This window comes from Ipomoea nil, unplaced genomic scaffold (assembly GCF_001879475.1).
Source record: "Ipomoea nil cultivar Tokyo-kokei standard unplaced genomic scaffold, Asagao_1.1 scaffold2921, whole genome shotgun sequence".
Taxonomy (NCBI): domain Eukaryota; kingdom Viridiplantae; phylum Streptophyta; class Magnoliopsida; order Solanales; family Convolvulaceae; genus Ipomoea; species Ipomoea nil.
Window position 1 is genome coordinate 2,195,581 of NW_017619349.1, and position 17,121 is coordinate 2,212,701.

Sequence of the window (17,121 nt, forward strand, 5' to 3'; positions counted from 1 at the left end):
CACCTTCTTGCGGCTGATGACAGTGGGAAGCTGAACATTTGGTTCATGAACTCGAGATGGAGGTGACTGTTTCTGAACACTGCTTCAAATTCAGTTTGCATAATCCTTGCCATCTGAGGTTAATCTTAGTTGAAATTCAGGTTTGACTGTTAAGAGAACTAATAGTAAGATATTTGCTTTGACATACTTAATAAGTATCACCTGGATCTGTGGAGGTAATATGCCTCATGCCGTAGATTGCAGTAATTCTCATTCCCCTACATTCATTTACCAAGTACTGCATTTCAATAGTCAGAAATTCCTTGTGCAGAGAATTCAGTTCTTACATTTCTAGTCATTCTATCCATACTTTGTCATTCAATTTTTTTTTTTAAATGCATATATTGTTGCTTAGTACATTTAGTGATCTTTTCTTGCAAACTGGATAGTATTATGGACAAGTATAGGTGCAAGTCATCTTACTGATAAGTTGATAGGTTGAGTTATAAAGAGAGGATATAAAGATTGAGCATTTGAGCTTGACAAAATAAATCTTAATTAGGTCTTCCATGATAAAATATTAACATGTTCCATGATTTGATCTAACTTGACATCATTTATGAATGCAAGTTAATATCTTGAACAGTCAATGGTTTTTTAAGTTTGGTCCAAATTGAATAACCATCGATTTATTATTTTAAAACTTATTAAAGAAAAAAATGATTGTTCGCCATCAAACAGGTTATCTTTACATCTAATTCTGATGCTCAATATGCAGCAAGTCAACAGAAGAGTGCTTTGTGCAATCACCAAGTTGCATGCCTCCTTTAATGGAATTGAAGAGAATACCAAACTTTTTGCATTTGGTTCTTGGCCTTTATGGTTTTGGGGAGTTCATCCTATGGTAAATAAGTTTTCCTTACATTCTATTGTCTGAATGTTATGCAATGCACAATCTTTTTTTTTTTCTTTTTTTTTAATAATGCAGGACTCATGTGCAACAGTAGACGTTCCAAATAATATCCAATACCTTCTTTTTCTGTAAAATAATGTTTCATGCTGAAAAGATGCTGTTAATTCCAGTCTCTCTGTATTCCTGGTTGTTTTAATAAGATTGGTTTGCTCATGCGAAAATCAATGTGCATAGTGTGAGCATCTGGAAAGTTCTTATTATACCCCTTTTTATTGTTGCCAAGGCATAATGGTTTCCAATGATAAGATCTTGTGAGAACCCAGTCTCTCTGTATTATACCCCTTTAGTGTAGATTTATTTTATTATTTTAGTTTCTCTCCTGTTTCATGTAGGTGCATATTAATATTGACTCAGACCCATTTTTTGGTGTTTTTTTCTTTTTTTCATTTGTTTCCAGGGACATAGACAAGCGAGTTCTTGTATCCAAATTCTCTTCACGTACTTCAGTTTTTGGATGTGTTCCTCTTAGTCTGTTTACGTGGAAGGTAAAATGCAATATCTCTGTAGACCTGTGCACTGAGGTCCATAATGAAATCATGGAGGCCACAAAAGCATCATTTTCAGAAAAGGGCGACAACCAAGTTCTCAGCTACACAGAGGGTGACGAGGTGGTGGCATGGCTTCTGGTTTCGACTGCTCCAGATCTTGATAAACACAGGCACCAATCAAATCAGCAAAGTGACCCACTTGGAAGTTGGAGGCTTGCTTTACTGGTTAAAAACACTGTAATCATGGGGGATGTGCTGGAACCCAGGTACACAGTGCATAAATTTAGATCTCTCTAGAGACATACATTAGCTCAGAGAAGGATTATGTTTCATAATGTTTACCTTCTTCATATGATATTCTTATGCCATGTTCTCTACACATGGACCCTGCTTTAGATTCTTCATTTGAAGAGAACATTCTCCCTTAACTCTCTCAGTATGTGTTGTGCATGCCTGCATGCACACATGTGAGAATGTGGAGGGTATTATTAGGAGGTATGTAACCTGAGTCAGTAAGCCAAGCAGGCTATGAAAGTTTAATGCAATTTCTTGAAGTAAAATTTCTTTTGGAAGGCAATGATGGTATCATGTAATTTCTAAGAACAATGTTTTTAAGACTATAATAGCATAATAAAATACTCTTGTGTGTTTAAAATTCAAAGTTTTGGATAATAACTATCAACTACACTTTTCTCAGTGATTGATTAAGAGAAGATTTAATTTGACTCTCAGTTCATTTCTTTTACTTTATCACATTGAATTTCCCATGTCTCATAAAATTCAGTTTGTTGTAGAGCTGCAGCAGTTGGTGCCTCTGTTGGCCGCGGAATTATTGGTAGAAGTGATGGACAAGTCTACATGTGGGACTTAATCACTGGAACTAAGCTTGGTAGTTTGCATCATTTCAAAGGTAATTCTTTTCACTAGTAATGATTAGGTCTTTCACAAACTTAATCCCTGAACTCAGATGCATGATTATGTTTACTATTGACCATCATCTAAAAATAATCTATGTGAAATATCATTCTTTTTAAACTTCAAAATTAATGTATATTTAGACCATATTTTAACAAAATTTCTCTAGAACTCATTGATGATGTCGGAAATTTGGATCATGTTCGGCACTCCCTCTGTCCTATTTTATATTTTTATGTGTTTTGTTTGGTTAACGAAATTTGATTAAAGTTATTTTTAATTCAATTTTTTATAATATTAAGTTTAGTATTAGTATATAAATTTTATATGCCAAGGACCTTGTGGTCTAGTTGCACCAAGTTGTTTTCTCATATGGGAGGTTTGGTATTGACTCTTTGTATTTCAGTAGGTTTAGAAAGTAATCATGAACAGATATTGGATTGTAACATAGTCAATAGTAAGCAAAAAGAAATAATTTGACCAGTGAATAGCAAACAAGACAGGTGAAATGGGATAGAGAAAGTAGCTACTATCTTGTGACCCAATTCTTGAACAACCACGAATTCTCAAGTTTGCTACCTACTACATAATCACTTATCAATGGCAAAAAGATTTTAACTTTTTGAACATCTTGCATATCTTTCTTTTGTATTCTCAGACCAGCTAATATGTTGGGTAGATTAGATTCACTGAACTTTGAAATTTTCTTGTCAGATGCGTCGGTTTCAAGTATTGCCACAGATGATTCAGAGGCCGGTGCTTTGGCTATAGCCAGTGATGGAGGTGAGCTGCTGCTTTATTTGCCCACTTGAATGGATTTTGCAACTGAAGTCACTGAACTGGGCATGCATGGTCAGTGAACTAATCTGTCAGACACCACTGAATTCTTGATTTTAAGCCCTCAGCTACTAAAATTTTGATGTAAATTAGTATTCATACTGTTGTTGATAGCCACTGTTAAAAGACAAAACAATGTAAATAGGTTAATAAATATGCAATTCCTTGAATTCGTTTAAGGTTTCACAACTCCGTTGCTTGTCTTGGTTATATGATTTTTAGAATGTGATTTTAAGAAAGTTTGCCCGCCGTTGTTACCTAAAAGTGTGTTAAATTTGTTTTGTGGTCATTCGAATTACGAACGGATAGGTAAGCAATTGTTATATTGTGGACCAAGTAGAGCTCATCATGCAGATGTTAGCATACAATTAACAACTTAATTAAGTTTTGAAATGATTGACTTGTTAAAAATTCATTAGGTTTCATATTTTTAACATATCAACTCGTTAATATTAGTATGTTAACCCAGTGACCATTCTTCGAGTCTTAGGTTGTCCCCAATGGGTAACTTTTAGGGTGAGGTGGGAAAAAAAAAATTAATTTTCATTTTTTTTTTGTTTTTCACCGTGGGTTGCAAGCTTGCAAGTTGCAACCTGCAATTTTTTGTTGCCATTTGGTAGCATTTTGTCCTTTTTAAAAATAAAAATAAAAATTTAGTATTATTTAATTATTAGAAATATAATAATTTATTATTGTGATGTTAAAGTGAGATCATTTTTTAAAGTAAGAGTATTGTAACTTGTAAGGATGTAGAAAAAATAGTGAATGAAATTACAAATTTGATGATATGAAAGTAGGGCCCACTTTTGAAAATGAAAAAATATTTGAGGTATAAGAATGGAAAATACTACTTGTACTTTCAAATTTTACTCCCAACTTTTATCCCACCTCACACATCTTGGATGTAGATAATTTTTTATGTACCCACAAGATGAAAATGTCAAATCCATACTTGTTACATCAAAAAGTATAATTGATGGAGTAGAATTTGAGAGTCTCCATAGTAGAACTTGTATAAGAATAGCCTGTCTCGCCAGTGAGTTTGCCTATGGGAGAAAAAATCACGAACACAACTTGGTGGAGTATCACGAATTCATCTTAGTCTCTCTTTACTCCCCGCCATGCGAAATGCGAAATCTCTATTTCTTTTACGAAATACTCATGCGAATCAAATTTTATATTCACAGGTTTTGGAGTAATTCGTAAAAGAAAGAATGATTTCGCACTTTGCAAGTTTAGGAGTAAAGAGATGTCAATATTTAAATTACTGAATTGTCCATCTTTTTAACACCAAATGGACGGAATAACAAAAAGGATACTAAATTGAACAAAAACATAAAAATCTAAGACTACATTAAATCACCAAAATAATTTAGAACGAAACTAAGAAAAACAATTATAGTCAATAATCATTTTAGGTATTAACTAACTAAGTGTGCACACCAACACAAGTTTGTGCCCTCATCTCGATTTTGTGTATTTCTTGATTTCGAGAGAGAAGTGAAGGGATATAAGTTTATGATTTGCATTGGAGTTTTTGAAAGTTAGGTTGAGTATGTGGACACAAATAGTGAAAAGTATTACTCGTAATTCTATTTTTGGTAGGTGACAATTAATTTTTAATATATTTATTTTAATTAAAATTGCGACTTTGCTACTAGAGTTAAAAATATTTAATTTTTTGTTTTCAGGCTGAGAAGATTTGTATATTATTATTATAAAATAGAAAGAATTAAGTTTTTTTTTTCTTTTTTAAATTAGACTACGAGGTGGTCATGAATATGTCATAATTGTAGGAGACACTTCTAAATTCGTACTAGGACGAAAGTGTTAAAGTTTTCTTTTTGCGCAATCAACTAAAAGACCCACCAACCACAGAATATTCATATTTGGGCTTTGGGTTCGGCAATCAGCATAGGCTTTCCTGGGTACTTCAAAGTTCAAAAGGCAGGGAAGAGCAATTTAGATTCTAGTCTTTATTAGGGTACAAGAATCTGCCGGGAATAACAAGAGGAGAAGAAGAAGAAGAAAAAATGCCAACTCTAACCAAGTTATATTCAATGGCGGAAGCTTCTGAGCACAATACTAAGGAAGATTGCTGGGTCGTTATTGACGGCAAGGTCTATCCCTATACTTATCTTCATCTAGTGTTTAGATTTGGTTTAAACTATACTCTTACTAGTTTTGATTTTGAAATCTGATTTGTGTGTTTTCTTTTTTCGTTTGTTTGAGTTGAGGCTTGCTTTAATTGCTAAAAGTTTGACTCCATTAAAGTGAATTTGAAAGTAATCCAACATAAAAACTTTTGCTAGCAAAGAGTATGTGAAGTTGATGTTATGATTGCTTGAATCTTATTTACTATCCATCAATCAAATCAACTCTTTATTCTTTTGTATTTTTTTTTTTTTTTTTAGTATTTTTAGTTATTTTTAAATTTGATCTTCTTATTTTTAATAGTACTTTCAATGTAATTTCTAAATATATAAATACATGCTCAAATGGTTTTAGAGTTGATTTCTTAGATGCTTTATGTTTAGCTTTGAAATATGGATGAAGCTCATATTTTCATAGGGGCATAGGATAAGTAAGCTAATTTACCTGATATGGGAACTCACATTATTGGTTGTTTTGCATCCCATTAAAAAAAAAATACTCCATATATAGAAATTTGTATTATGATAAAGGACAAGTATGCTATACTCCATTTTCAACCAGAGCATGTAGGAATTTCATCAAGATAAGATCTAAAGCCTGAGGTTTCAAGCTTATCCTTAACCAAAGTGCCACATGATGGCATTAATGTCAAGTCACCCACTTTATTTGTATTTTCAATAAGCCAAAAGCAATATAAACTCTTTGGGTTTTCTGGAAATTTGAAGAAACTCGTGTGCGTATATTTATCTCCAGTAGCCAAGTTAACCTCTGTGCGTATATTTATCTCTTTGGCAGCTTCTAGTCATTGGTCCTTGTACCAGCTTGGTGTAAAGAATGCCTTCTTACATGGTTATTTGCGTGAGGAGGTCTATATGGAACCTATAGGTGACTTTAGTGGTGTAGGGTTCGAGTGTTTGCTTTTTTCCCTAGACTGATATCCTCCCCCATTGAGCATTCGAACCCGAGTAATTGCTGGGCACTACACCCACACTCAGGCTTTCGACCATTGAGCTATGCCCTGGGGGCACCTATTGGTGACTTTCACATGTCAAACACATTTAAGTTCTTATAGTATGCAAAACAATATTGGCACTTTACTTGTCCTTACAGCTTATGAACACACATTCATTCACAACATTCAATCATTAATTTAGATAAGGTACTTTTTTTGTTGTTATTTTGGCCACACATCCAGAGCTTGTCCTATGGTTATCAGGAAGCGAAACCTTGTCTCAACTCTTATTAGGCACAATAGAAAAAGATATCAAAAGGTTTAACAAGCTGAGCTATTTTACATGTGCAGGTGTATGATGTTTCATCATACATGGATGAACATCCAGGTGGAGATGATGTTATGCTAGCTGTCACTGGTAAATTGTATTTTATTTCATTATTATTACTGAGCATATTTTTTATTTTTTAAATCAATAATCAAAAGATCCAAATAGGTAAATTTAAAGTGAATACTAGAATTGGACAAATGTGAATAGTCAAGGGATCAAATTGGGAATTAAACATTGTATATATGAGAAGATTTAGGTGGCAGAGGCCAGTGAAGGACCAAGGCCAACACTAGGTGGCTAGGGGGACTGTTGGGTGGAGGCCTGAAGGACCAAGTCTAGCACCCTGCCTCTTGAAAATGTGGTGGCATAAGGAAATAAAGTTGCGTCTTCGCTATGAGCTATAACCTTTGGTGTAGTGGTAAGCGCTTGATAAACTGTGCAGTTAAGGCTGATAGGTGCTGGAGGGATTGTGCCTAAAGGGACAAGTCCAGCACCCTGCCTCTCGGTTATAGCTTTTGGCATAGTGGTAAGTGCTTGATCCTAACAGAAGTAATGAGCACAAAGGCTTCATATGCTGATCACTCAAACAAGAAAGCATAATTTGAAATTGTAAGATGGAATCCTCAGTCTTGGTGTGACTTGGGCTTCAATTTTGTTTTAGGAAAAGATGCAACACATGACTTTGAAGATGCTGGGCATAGCAAAAGTGCAAGGGAACTCATGGAGCAATTCTTCATTGGAGAGCTTGATCCGTCTGCCCCTGCCATCCCTAAACTCGAAACTGTTTCAAAGCAGCCGAGCAATACATCTCAGAAAGTCGTGGATTTCGCCAAACATTATTGGGTTCTTCCGGTAGCCGTTGTTGGCATCTCTGTGGCTGCCAGTTTCTTGTTCTTGCGTAAGAAGTAAAACACCTAAAGGCTAAATAAAGCCTTGCCTGCTTCCTGGTTAGCTGTTTAGTAGTTTTTTTTGGTTCCGATCCTTAGAAGCAAGCGAATCAATAGATTTCCTCATTATTCACAAATGCTTGTAGCAATTTTGCTTGTAACTTACAGGTTGGTGCTCCTTTGCAGAGATTAGATTATTTAGCGGTTAATTGTCGAACACCCTGAATTTGGAGGATTTTGCATTCACATTTTGGGGGTATACAGGTGGTGTATACAGATTTGAAGATTGTCATTATTGAGATTATTAATTAAAACTATACATTATGTTTTACCATCCTAACTCTTCCCCTTTTCATGTATTTTCCATGTTCATTTTAACATGCATTCACATTTATGAGTTGTGACTGTTTAGAAATTACCATTTCCCTTTACCACATTGAAATTTATCAAGACTAATTTTTGTTGAAATATTGTGCATTAAGGGTTTGTTTGAAATTGTTTTCTGATTTCATAAAAATGCTACACTCTTATATTTAGCACTCACAAACAAACACTTTTTGATGTGACAGTTACGTATTTGGATAGTTATTGCATATTTGTGATATGACATTTTACCACATTAAGAAGTGATTGTTTGTGACTGGTAATTGTAGAAATGTTTAGCATTTTTTTTTTTAAATTTCATACCATTTTTTAAATCAAAGTGTTTAGTCAAAAAGAATAAAGAGGGTATCCAACCTTTATCATGGGATTAAGTTGTTAGAGAGGTTTTGAAATGTCTGAATTATAAAGTAATTTGTAATTCACTGTCATAAATATTAAATAGGAATTTAAACATCTTCATGTGCTTTTAAAAAATAAATAAAAATAAAAACAAAAACATTCAAAGAGTTAATAGGGTGAGTAGACGAGATCGGTAATTTGATATTTACATCTATAGAGAAGACAACAAAGGATGAACGAGTGGATAAAATATGATTATAATACTTGCATATAATTCTCATAGGGTACACTCACTTCACGTAATGATTGCGAGTTTCTCTTGTCACTCAAAAAATAATCAAACAAACTCCCCGGAACTAGTATAATGGCCGATCAAGTCACGGCTGCCGGCTGGAGGCTACTAGGTGAGGATTCAAACTACATTTCAAACATCATTAGAGTTGGGCTCCCCAGGTTGGACTTAGGAGTAGCGTGTTCTTGGGCTGCGGAGATTTGAATTGTCGAGATTAAAGTTGGGCTCCCCAGTTTCTGGAGCTGGGTTCTCCAGGTTGAAGTAGCGTGTGCACATAGTAAGGCGGGGTATTGATTGAAAGGCTGCTCATCTGACTTGAATTTACATCCTTCAGTAACTTTTGGAGCAAGGAACGAGAGACTATGATTAGCCTAGCGTAAACCGAAAAATATATGTATTAAAAAAAGAATAATGATCAAATAGGCTATCAAACTGCACACGATAATGCAATTAGGCCACTGAACCTAAAAAACTTACAATTGAATCCCTAAACTAACCAATTTCATTCAATTCTTCTCATTTGCAGATTTCTAACATGTAAACCAAATTTAAATTATTTTCTAAAAAATAATTATTAAAAAATAATTATTTATTATTTTTTTAAAAAAAGGACTTTCGATCGGAGACGAAGAAACCAGCGGGATTTCTTCGTCTCCGGCCAAAAGTCTTTTTTTTTTTTAAATAATTATTTTTTATTTTTGAATGCTACTGGTTCTATTACATTGCGCAAATTATGCTGTGCAACCGAATGCACCATGCGCATGGTGCATTCGATGCAAAACGACGTCGTTTTGGTTAAAAAACGCGCGTCCCACTTAAAGAAGAAATCAGGTTCGATTCCCGGCAATAGCATTTTTATATATCCATAAATTCATAACTATATATCCACAAATTCATAACTATATATCCACAATGAATGAATGAAGTAAAAATTCACAATGAATGAACTAAATATCCACAGTGAATGAATGAAGTAAATATCTACAATGAATGAACTAAAATATCCACAATGAATGAACTAAATATCCATAAATTCATAACTATATATCTAGAAATTCATAACTATATATCCACAATAATGCTATTGCCGAGAATCAAACTTGAATTTTTTTTTAAGTGGGACGCGCGTTTTTAGTCAAAACGACGTCGTTTTGCATCGTATGCACCATGCGCATGGTGCATTCGGTTGCACAGCATAACTATTGATTACATTGTAGTATCTGTTCATATACTTTCTCAACCTACTAAACACAAAGAACCAATAAAGCCTCCATTGAGACTCAAACTCATAATCTTCCAAATAAAAGTCCAACCCAAGTACCATTAAACCACATAATCCTAGTTAGATTTAGTAGCTTAATTGCACTATTGTGTGCAATTCAATAACTTATTTAACCCTTATTCCAAAAAATAATCAACAAATAAAGTAATCATAGTCAAAGAGCTAAACCAAATTGAGTTTTTTCCACTTTTGGTCCCTTGACTTCACATGTGGTGACAAATGGGATTCACGACTTTTATTCCGGACATAATAGGTGCACAACTTCAATTTTTTTTCCACATTTGGTCCTATCCGGCCAAGAACCCGGCCAACCCACCGGAATTAGACCCAACCCTTATTATGGCAAGGGTATTCTAGTCATTTCTAACCCATGAATATTGATTAAATAAACTATTTACTCCGTATTTACACCTCATCGCTCGTCTATCTCTGTTCGATTGTGCGAAGAAGGAAGAAAAAAAAAAACCCTACCCGTTCGATTGTCTTTGTTCGAAGAAGGTGTGGCGTGCAAGATGAATGCAAATTCTTCAACATCTAACTCGACCGGTATGTACTATGAATATGGTGAATGGATTCCTGTAATACATTGTCGCTGTGGGTATCAAATGAAGTTGCGAACTTCCTGGACGAACGAAAATCCTGGGAGAAGGTTTTGGCAATGCCCAATGGCTAGGTGTAGCTCAATGGAATGGTTCGACCCTCCCATGTGTAAGAGATCGAAGAAAATAATCCCAGGTTTGCTAAGGAAGATAAATAAACATGAAGAACAGATTCAAAAGTTGCAGCAGGAGAAGTTGAAAGCTGAAGAAAAAAGTAAAGTCCAGTTACTCCGTGATGAGCCAATGCCAATACAGTGGAAGATTCATGTACTTATAATGTTTGTAGGTATCGTTGTAATCCTACTTATTTGTAACACTGACAGTAGGTTAGTGGATTTAAAGCAGTTAATGTAGTATGTTGGGCATTTAAGATTGAACCAAATGTTTGCTTTGTTGAAATTCAAGTTGTTTGTATTAGTTTGCTGTGCAGTTAAATTCTTCATTCAGTTTTTAATTTCTGTATTAATATGTGAATGAGGTAGATGGAATGGGGACTGATGAGGGATTTGGAGTGAACACACAGTTAATGAATAATAATGGGCAGATGCAATTAACCAATAACTAACAAATCTGGATTGACATACTACCAAAATGATGATTTCATTAATATTTTTGGACAAAATACAAGTTGAATATATCATGATCGTAATCAGTTTGACATACTACCAAAATGAAATACCAAAAGAGATTATATTACCAAACATTTCAAATGGTTTCAATTGACATATTGTTTCAATTGCTAGCCAAAATCTAAGTTCCCAAAAAACAGTAGTTCCCATACATATTTAGTCAATGGTTAATGGATCATCAGAGTTTCCAAAGAACAGAGATTTGAAAGTCTTGGAAGCCCTTGTCCTTCCTGCAATACCTCTGTTCTTAAGCTGTTTTTGTTTCTTGGCATTGTCCTTTCCCTTGCCCTTCTTCTTTGGTGGTTGCCCAGAACAACCTTCATCTGGAACATGTTGGTCTTTAGCTGGAACAGGTTGGTCTTGATGTGGAACAGGCTGGTCTTCAAATGGTGTTGAGAAATCAAAATGATTATAGAAATCAAGATCTTCTTGAGTCAGTATTTCTTGCTCATTCAGTGGCTCAACTGGAATGTTAAATAACCCAATGTTATTTCCCTCCTCAAAAACTGGAACATAAACTGGATCTTCAAGTGGAACATCAACTTCAGTTGGATCTTCAAGTGGAACTGGAACTTCAGTTGGATCTTCAAGTGGAACTGGAACTTCAGTTGGTTCTTCTAGTGGAACTGGAACATCAACATCAACTTCAAGTGGTGATGGAACTTCAACATCAACTGGATCTTCATGAACTGGAACAGCAACTGGATCTTCAAGAACTGGAATTGACACTGGTACAGAAGTAGGCTTGATCACTCTTTTCCTTGGCTTCATCTAAAACCAAAAAAAAAAAAAAAATTACACAAAAATTAAGTTAGTTTATGGAATTGACTTGAGTAAAATTTCAGGAGAATATAGAAATACCTGTTTATGGGTTCTCATTGTCTTGTCTGGACAACTCCTGCAATTATGACCACTCTTCCTACATATGCTACAATGCAACTGAATATGACTCCTAGCAACAGATAAACCATCCTTGGTGAGCTGATTCTGAGCAACTGATACCCCATCCTTGGTGAGCTCACCAGCTGATCTTTTCCTGCATTTCTGTGGTCTACCTGGCCTAGCAGTGTATAGTGGAGGAAGGGGAGGTTTTCTGTCAGTTAAAGGCCAATTTGTAGCCCCTGCCATTGGATGTATGGATCCCTCATATATTTTCAGGTAAGTGTCCCTTGAATAACATTTGTCAATATAATCATGAACTACACCTTTCTTTAGCCAAATAGCACAAACAGCATGCTTACATGGGATTCCAGTTAAATCCCATTTCCTGCAAGAACATCTTTTTCTTTGCAAATCAACCTCTTGCTGGTCCCCATACATTCCTTGGATTTCAAACAGATGATAATCACTCTGAGTTGCCCTGTAACTTGCAGCTTGTTTTTCTATCACAGCTAACTTGTCCAAGATCCTAGGGCAGATATTCTGAGTCCATTTTTTTGCAGCCTCTCTCTTCTCATACAGTTTCTTCATTAACAATTTCCTGATGTTTTCTAGGCAGCCAATAATGGGTTGTTGTCTTGCTTCAGATATCACACTGTTAAAACATTCACATATGTTATTAACCAACATATCACTCTGTGATGCACATGAGAAATGTGATCTTGACCATTCTTTAGGATGTTTATCTGCTAACCACTCAAATGCATTCACATCTAACTCCTTCAAACGTCTAAACCCTCTATTGAAATCAGTGACAGTGTATGCTCTTGCACAAGACCATAATGCATCCTTAAGTGATTTTCCTTGGAACCCTGCAACCTTCATATTACCATGAAGGTGTCTTACACAGAACCTGTGCTCCACTTTAGGTAAAATATCCTTGCAAGCTTGAATTAAACCCTTCTGTTTATCTGAAATTATTGTGAATTCATCCTCATTCCAAGCAGTAATATCCAAGTCAGTTTTCATAAACTCTAGAAACCATGTCCAGGATTGTAAAGTTTCTTTCTCAACTATAGCATAACACAATGGAAATATGCTATCATTAGAGTCAATCCCTATAGCAGTGAGCAACACACCTCCAGTAATTGTCCTTAAGTGAGTCCCATCAATTCCAATTATTTTCCTGCAATATTTGAAGCCTTTTTTGCATGCATCCCAACACATGTAGAACCTAAGAAATCGTGAATCCCCATTCATTTCTTTCAAGTCACTCAATTTAATAAAACAACGTGACATTGGATTTGTTCTTTTAATTTCCAGCTCATAACTCCAAAGTTTATTAAAGTTCTCTTCTTCATTTCCTTTCAGAATAGTTTTAGCCTTAGCAAGCACTCTATAGGTCTGCCTCTCACTCATATTGTACTTGTCATCATCATGAACTTTTTCTTTAAACTTTAACATCTTCCAATCAGGATTATAATTGATTTCCTTGCTCCACCTCTTGGCTATTTTAGTTGAATTCATCATTCTGTTATCGAAAGCCCATGAACATCCATCATGCTTTTGCTCCATCGTTAAAATCCTCCATGACAAAGAGTTTATAACTTTTCTAAGACTTATTCTGAAAGGACAACCCTCTTGTTTACATTCTACAATGAATCTATATTTGTCATTCTTCACAAACTTCATATCTTTTCCATTTTTAATGGCATAGTTATGAACAGCTTCTTTAAACTCTTGCTTAGAGGCAAATGTCATTCCTAGAGTGAATTCAGGATCATTCATATCTGTACTTGCCCTAAAATTAGTCCATAATCCACCACTTATCTCACAATCACTATCTGATTCCATAATTGAGGCATCATCAGACAGGTTAGGGTCAAATATATCACTTTGCAAAGCCTGACTGCCCACCTCGTTTTCTAAGTTATTTATTAAACCCCTATCTTCAACTCCATAATCTATATGTTCTTCAAACTCTATGTCATCCTTATTTTGAACATTGTCATCATCAGCACTTAGTTCATTATACTCACTGCCCTCAGTGTCACTGTCATATTCAACACTTTCACCTTCAAAGACAAATATTTACAATACAAAATCAAATCAAATTCATACACAAATTCGGAGCAGTGATATCACAAATGCAAGTGGTAAAACAACAAAAATGGTCCCCACAGAATATACATAAACTGTATAAGAAATGGTATTCACATTTGCAGATGAAATAAACAAATGAAAAAGTAAAAATGGTCCCCAAATGGTCGAACTGGGTCCCAACTAAACCCTAATTTATACAGATATGGGTCCAAGCTAAACCCTAAAATATATACAGTCATGGGTCCCAATGAAACCATAATATATACTAAAGTATTCAACTTTATCAATATGCTCCCCTAACTGCATAACAACATCCTCAACATTCCAAAAAAGCAACTAATTTAACTTTTTGCCAGTGTACTTACCATGTGATGCCCAATCCGATGAAGAACAGCTTCGATGATGAGAAGCCATATCCGCCGCTTCAACAAACGATTTTACAGCTTGTGTTTTTGAGTTTCGCGCTGAACGATTATACAGCTTCAACGAACGATTTTACAGTCATGGGTTTTTGTTCTTCCTTCTTCGCACACTTAGCTTCGAACAGAGATAGACGAGGTGTAAATACGGAATAAATATTTTATTTAATCAATATTCATGGGTTAGAAATGACTAGAATACCCTTGCCATAATAAGGGTTGGGTCTAATTCCGGTGGGTTGGCCGGGTTCTTGGCCGGATAGGACCAAATGTGGAAAAAAAATTGAAGTTGTGCACCTATTATGTCCGGAATAAAAGTCGTGAATCCCATTTGTCAACACATGTGAAGTCAAGGGACCAAAAGTGGAAAAAACTCAAACCAAATTCTACTAGGAGTATGAGTTAAAATACATTTGGAATGGGCCTCGTATTGGGCTTAGTCTCTAGGCCTATTTGATGCTATAAAAATGGAGGCGGGAAGAGAGAGAGGGAGGGAGGGAGAAAGAGAGAGACAGAGCAATGAATCAGACAGTGCAGAAGAACACCTTGTACGTAGGTAAGCTGCTGGTCTAACTTTCTTACATGTCGTGTATATCATATACGTATTGAATTCGTATGTGTATCTCTATGAATTCGTACATTAAACCGTACATGCTGCTGCTGCGGCGGCGGCGACTGCAGGTGGATTGGCGGAGGAAGTGAACGAGGCGATCTTGCACGCAGCCTTCATACCGTTTGGAGACATCAAGGATGTGAAGACGCCGCTAGACCAGGCCACGCAGAAGCACCGCTCTTTCGGCTTCGTCACTTTTCTGGAGAGAGAAGATGCCTCCGCCGCCATGGACAATATGGACGGCGCCGAACTCTACGGCCGCGTACTCACCGTTAATTACGCTCTCCCGGAGCGCATCAAGGGTGGCGAGCAGGGTTGGGCTGCCCAACCTAGTAAGTCTTCACTATCATCACTCTTACTATTTCTTAATTTTTTTTTCAAATAACTGTAATTTTAAACCTAACCCTAGATTGTAAGCGGTAGCTAGTATATAGCATATTTCAATTGGCTTGAGGGAGGTTCTTTGAAAATTTAATTGTTTAGAGTTTTGGGGAATTAAGAATTGCATTGCAATATGGAATAGTAGGGAATTTCAAATTTAGAATAGAATCTCTTGAGAATTAATTGTGATTTTCAGTAGTTCTTCAAGAGTCGGAGCTTTCTGTAGAACTATTAGATGGAGTTGGAAGTTTAATGACGAGAAGACTGATGCTAAGTTCGAAATTCCCACCATTCTAGAAAGGAATAGGAAAAACCCTAAAGCAGAAAAGAAAAGATCCTATCTTTGAGAATGTGGCTAATTCATATTTGATGGCTGGCTGGCATTGTGGTATGAAGTTTGTTTCCTCATCTGCAAAGAAGTAGGGGATGGGAGCCTAAGATAGAAAACCCTAAGGAATGACCTCTGATCTTCCGCTTTTGAGTACTATTGACTCTATTACAAGGTAGTATCTGTTCTATACTTTCTCTATCTGTGGCTCTCCTTGAGGAAAGGTCACAGGATTGAATTCCGGTGGTGGGGGTTAATTTAAACATATACATAATGATCTTTGAAATTGCACCGTTAGGATAAACCTTTAGTACCGACATACCGTTCTTCAAAATTAAACCTTGAATTTACTATTATATTAATTATATTGTATTCAATTTATTTCTTCTTTGACTTTCCAGTTACTGTGTCTCTAAAACTCTCTGCACATTAACACCATTCTTGTCTGATCTGAATGCAAGCAAGGGTGGAGCTAACCGTTTGGGGGTAGGGGGGATACAATTAGTACAAATGTCGATTGACATTGGAAATTTTCTCTATAACTTGAGCCCCCAATATGATTTTTTTGCCTCCACCCTTGAATGCAAGTACTTACTCATTTATGCTATGTCTTCAGTTTGGGCGGATGCCGATACATGGTTCGAAAGACAACAGCAAGAAGAGGAAATGCAGAAACTCCAAGCAGAGCACAGGGCTGCCATGGAGACTGCAGAGGAATTACACAGGAAAAAAATGGCAGAGGAGCGAGAAGGAGAGAAGGAAGATGGAGATATCAAAGATGATCCCATGGCACAAGCTGAAGCTGAGGTTTTAAGAGAAAATGCAAGTTCTTAGTTAGTAAGCAATTGCTGCACCCAAGCATGTTTTAAATTTTTTAGAAGATGTGTACTTTAAAGAATTTTTGTGAAGAATCCAATCCCCTTTAACTGGAAATGTTTCTTTCTTGCTTGCATTGGCTTTGAAATTGAATCATTACCGGCAAATTATATCATAGACCAGAGTTCACCTTGCATGGTGGATCTTGATTCAAAATGACCATGTTTTATATTAACTATTAATTTGTATATCATTCTTCCAAAAGGCTGAACTACAACCCTAAGGGTCCCCACACCCCGGCCCGACAGAGCATTTGGGAGGATGTAAATCATGGTGACTCAGCTGAACATGAACTATAGAGGCTAGACCGGTGCTCACTGGGCACAAGGAGCCCCCCTCACTTTGAGAGGTTGCTCCCACACTGTCACTGGTGAGACTCGATCATTGATCATTCTTCCAAAGTTTCACCTCTATTAATTTGTATATCATATTCAATAACATCATTATGTTCATAATATTTGTTTTATGCGCCCATAAATTT

General features: G+C 35.9%; 2 protein-coding genes across 2 annotated transcripts; both read left to right on the forward strand.

The window, feature by feature from the left end:
* The first annotated feature begins 5,051 nt into the window (after positions 1-5,051).
* LOC109161152 (cytochrome b5) lies at positions 5,052-7,984 on the forward strand. The gene is made up of 3 exons (XM_019309503.1): positions 5,052-5,312; positions 6,650-6,716; positions 7,291-7,984. The coding sequence occupies exons 1-3, from the start codon at positions 5,226-5,228 to the stop codon at positions 7,536-7,538; spliced, it is 402 nt and encodes a 133-aa protein (XP_019165048.1). The 5' UTR covers positions 5,052-5,225; the 3' UTR covers positions 7,539-7,984.
* Positions 7,985-14,875: 6,891 nt separating this feature from the next.
* On the forward strand, positions 14,876-16,741 carry LOC109160772 (peptidyl-prolyl cis-trans isomerase E-like). The gene is made up of 3 exons (XM_019309013.1): positions 14,876-14,998; positions 15,124-15,387; positions 16,381-16,741. The coding sequence occupies exons 1-3, from the start codon at positions 14,962-14,964 to the stop codon at positions 16,596-16,598; spliced, it is 519 nt and encodes a 172-aa protein (XP_019164558.1). The 5' UTR covers positions 14,876-14,961; the 3' UTR covers positions 16,599-16,741.
* Positions 16,742-17,121: the final 380 nt, after the last annotated feature.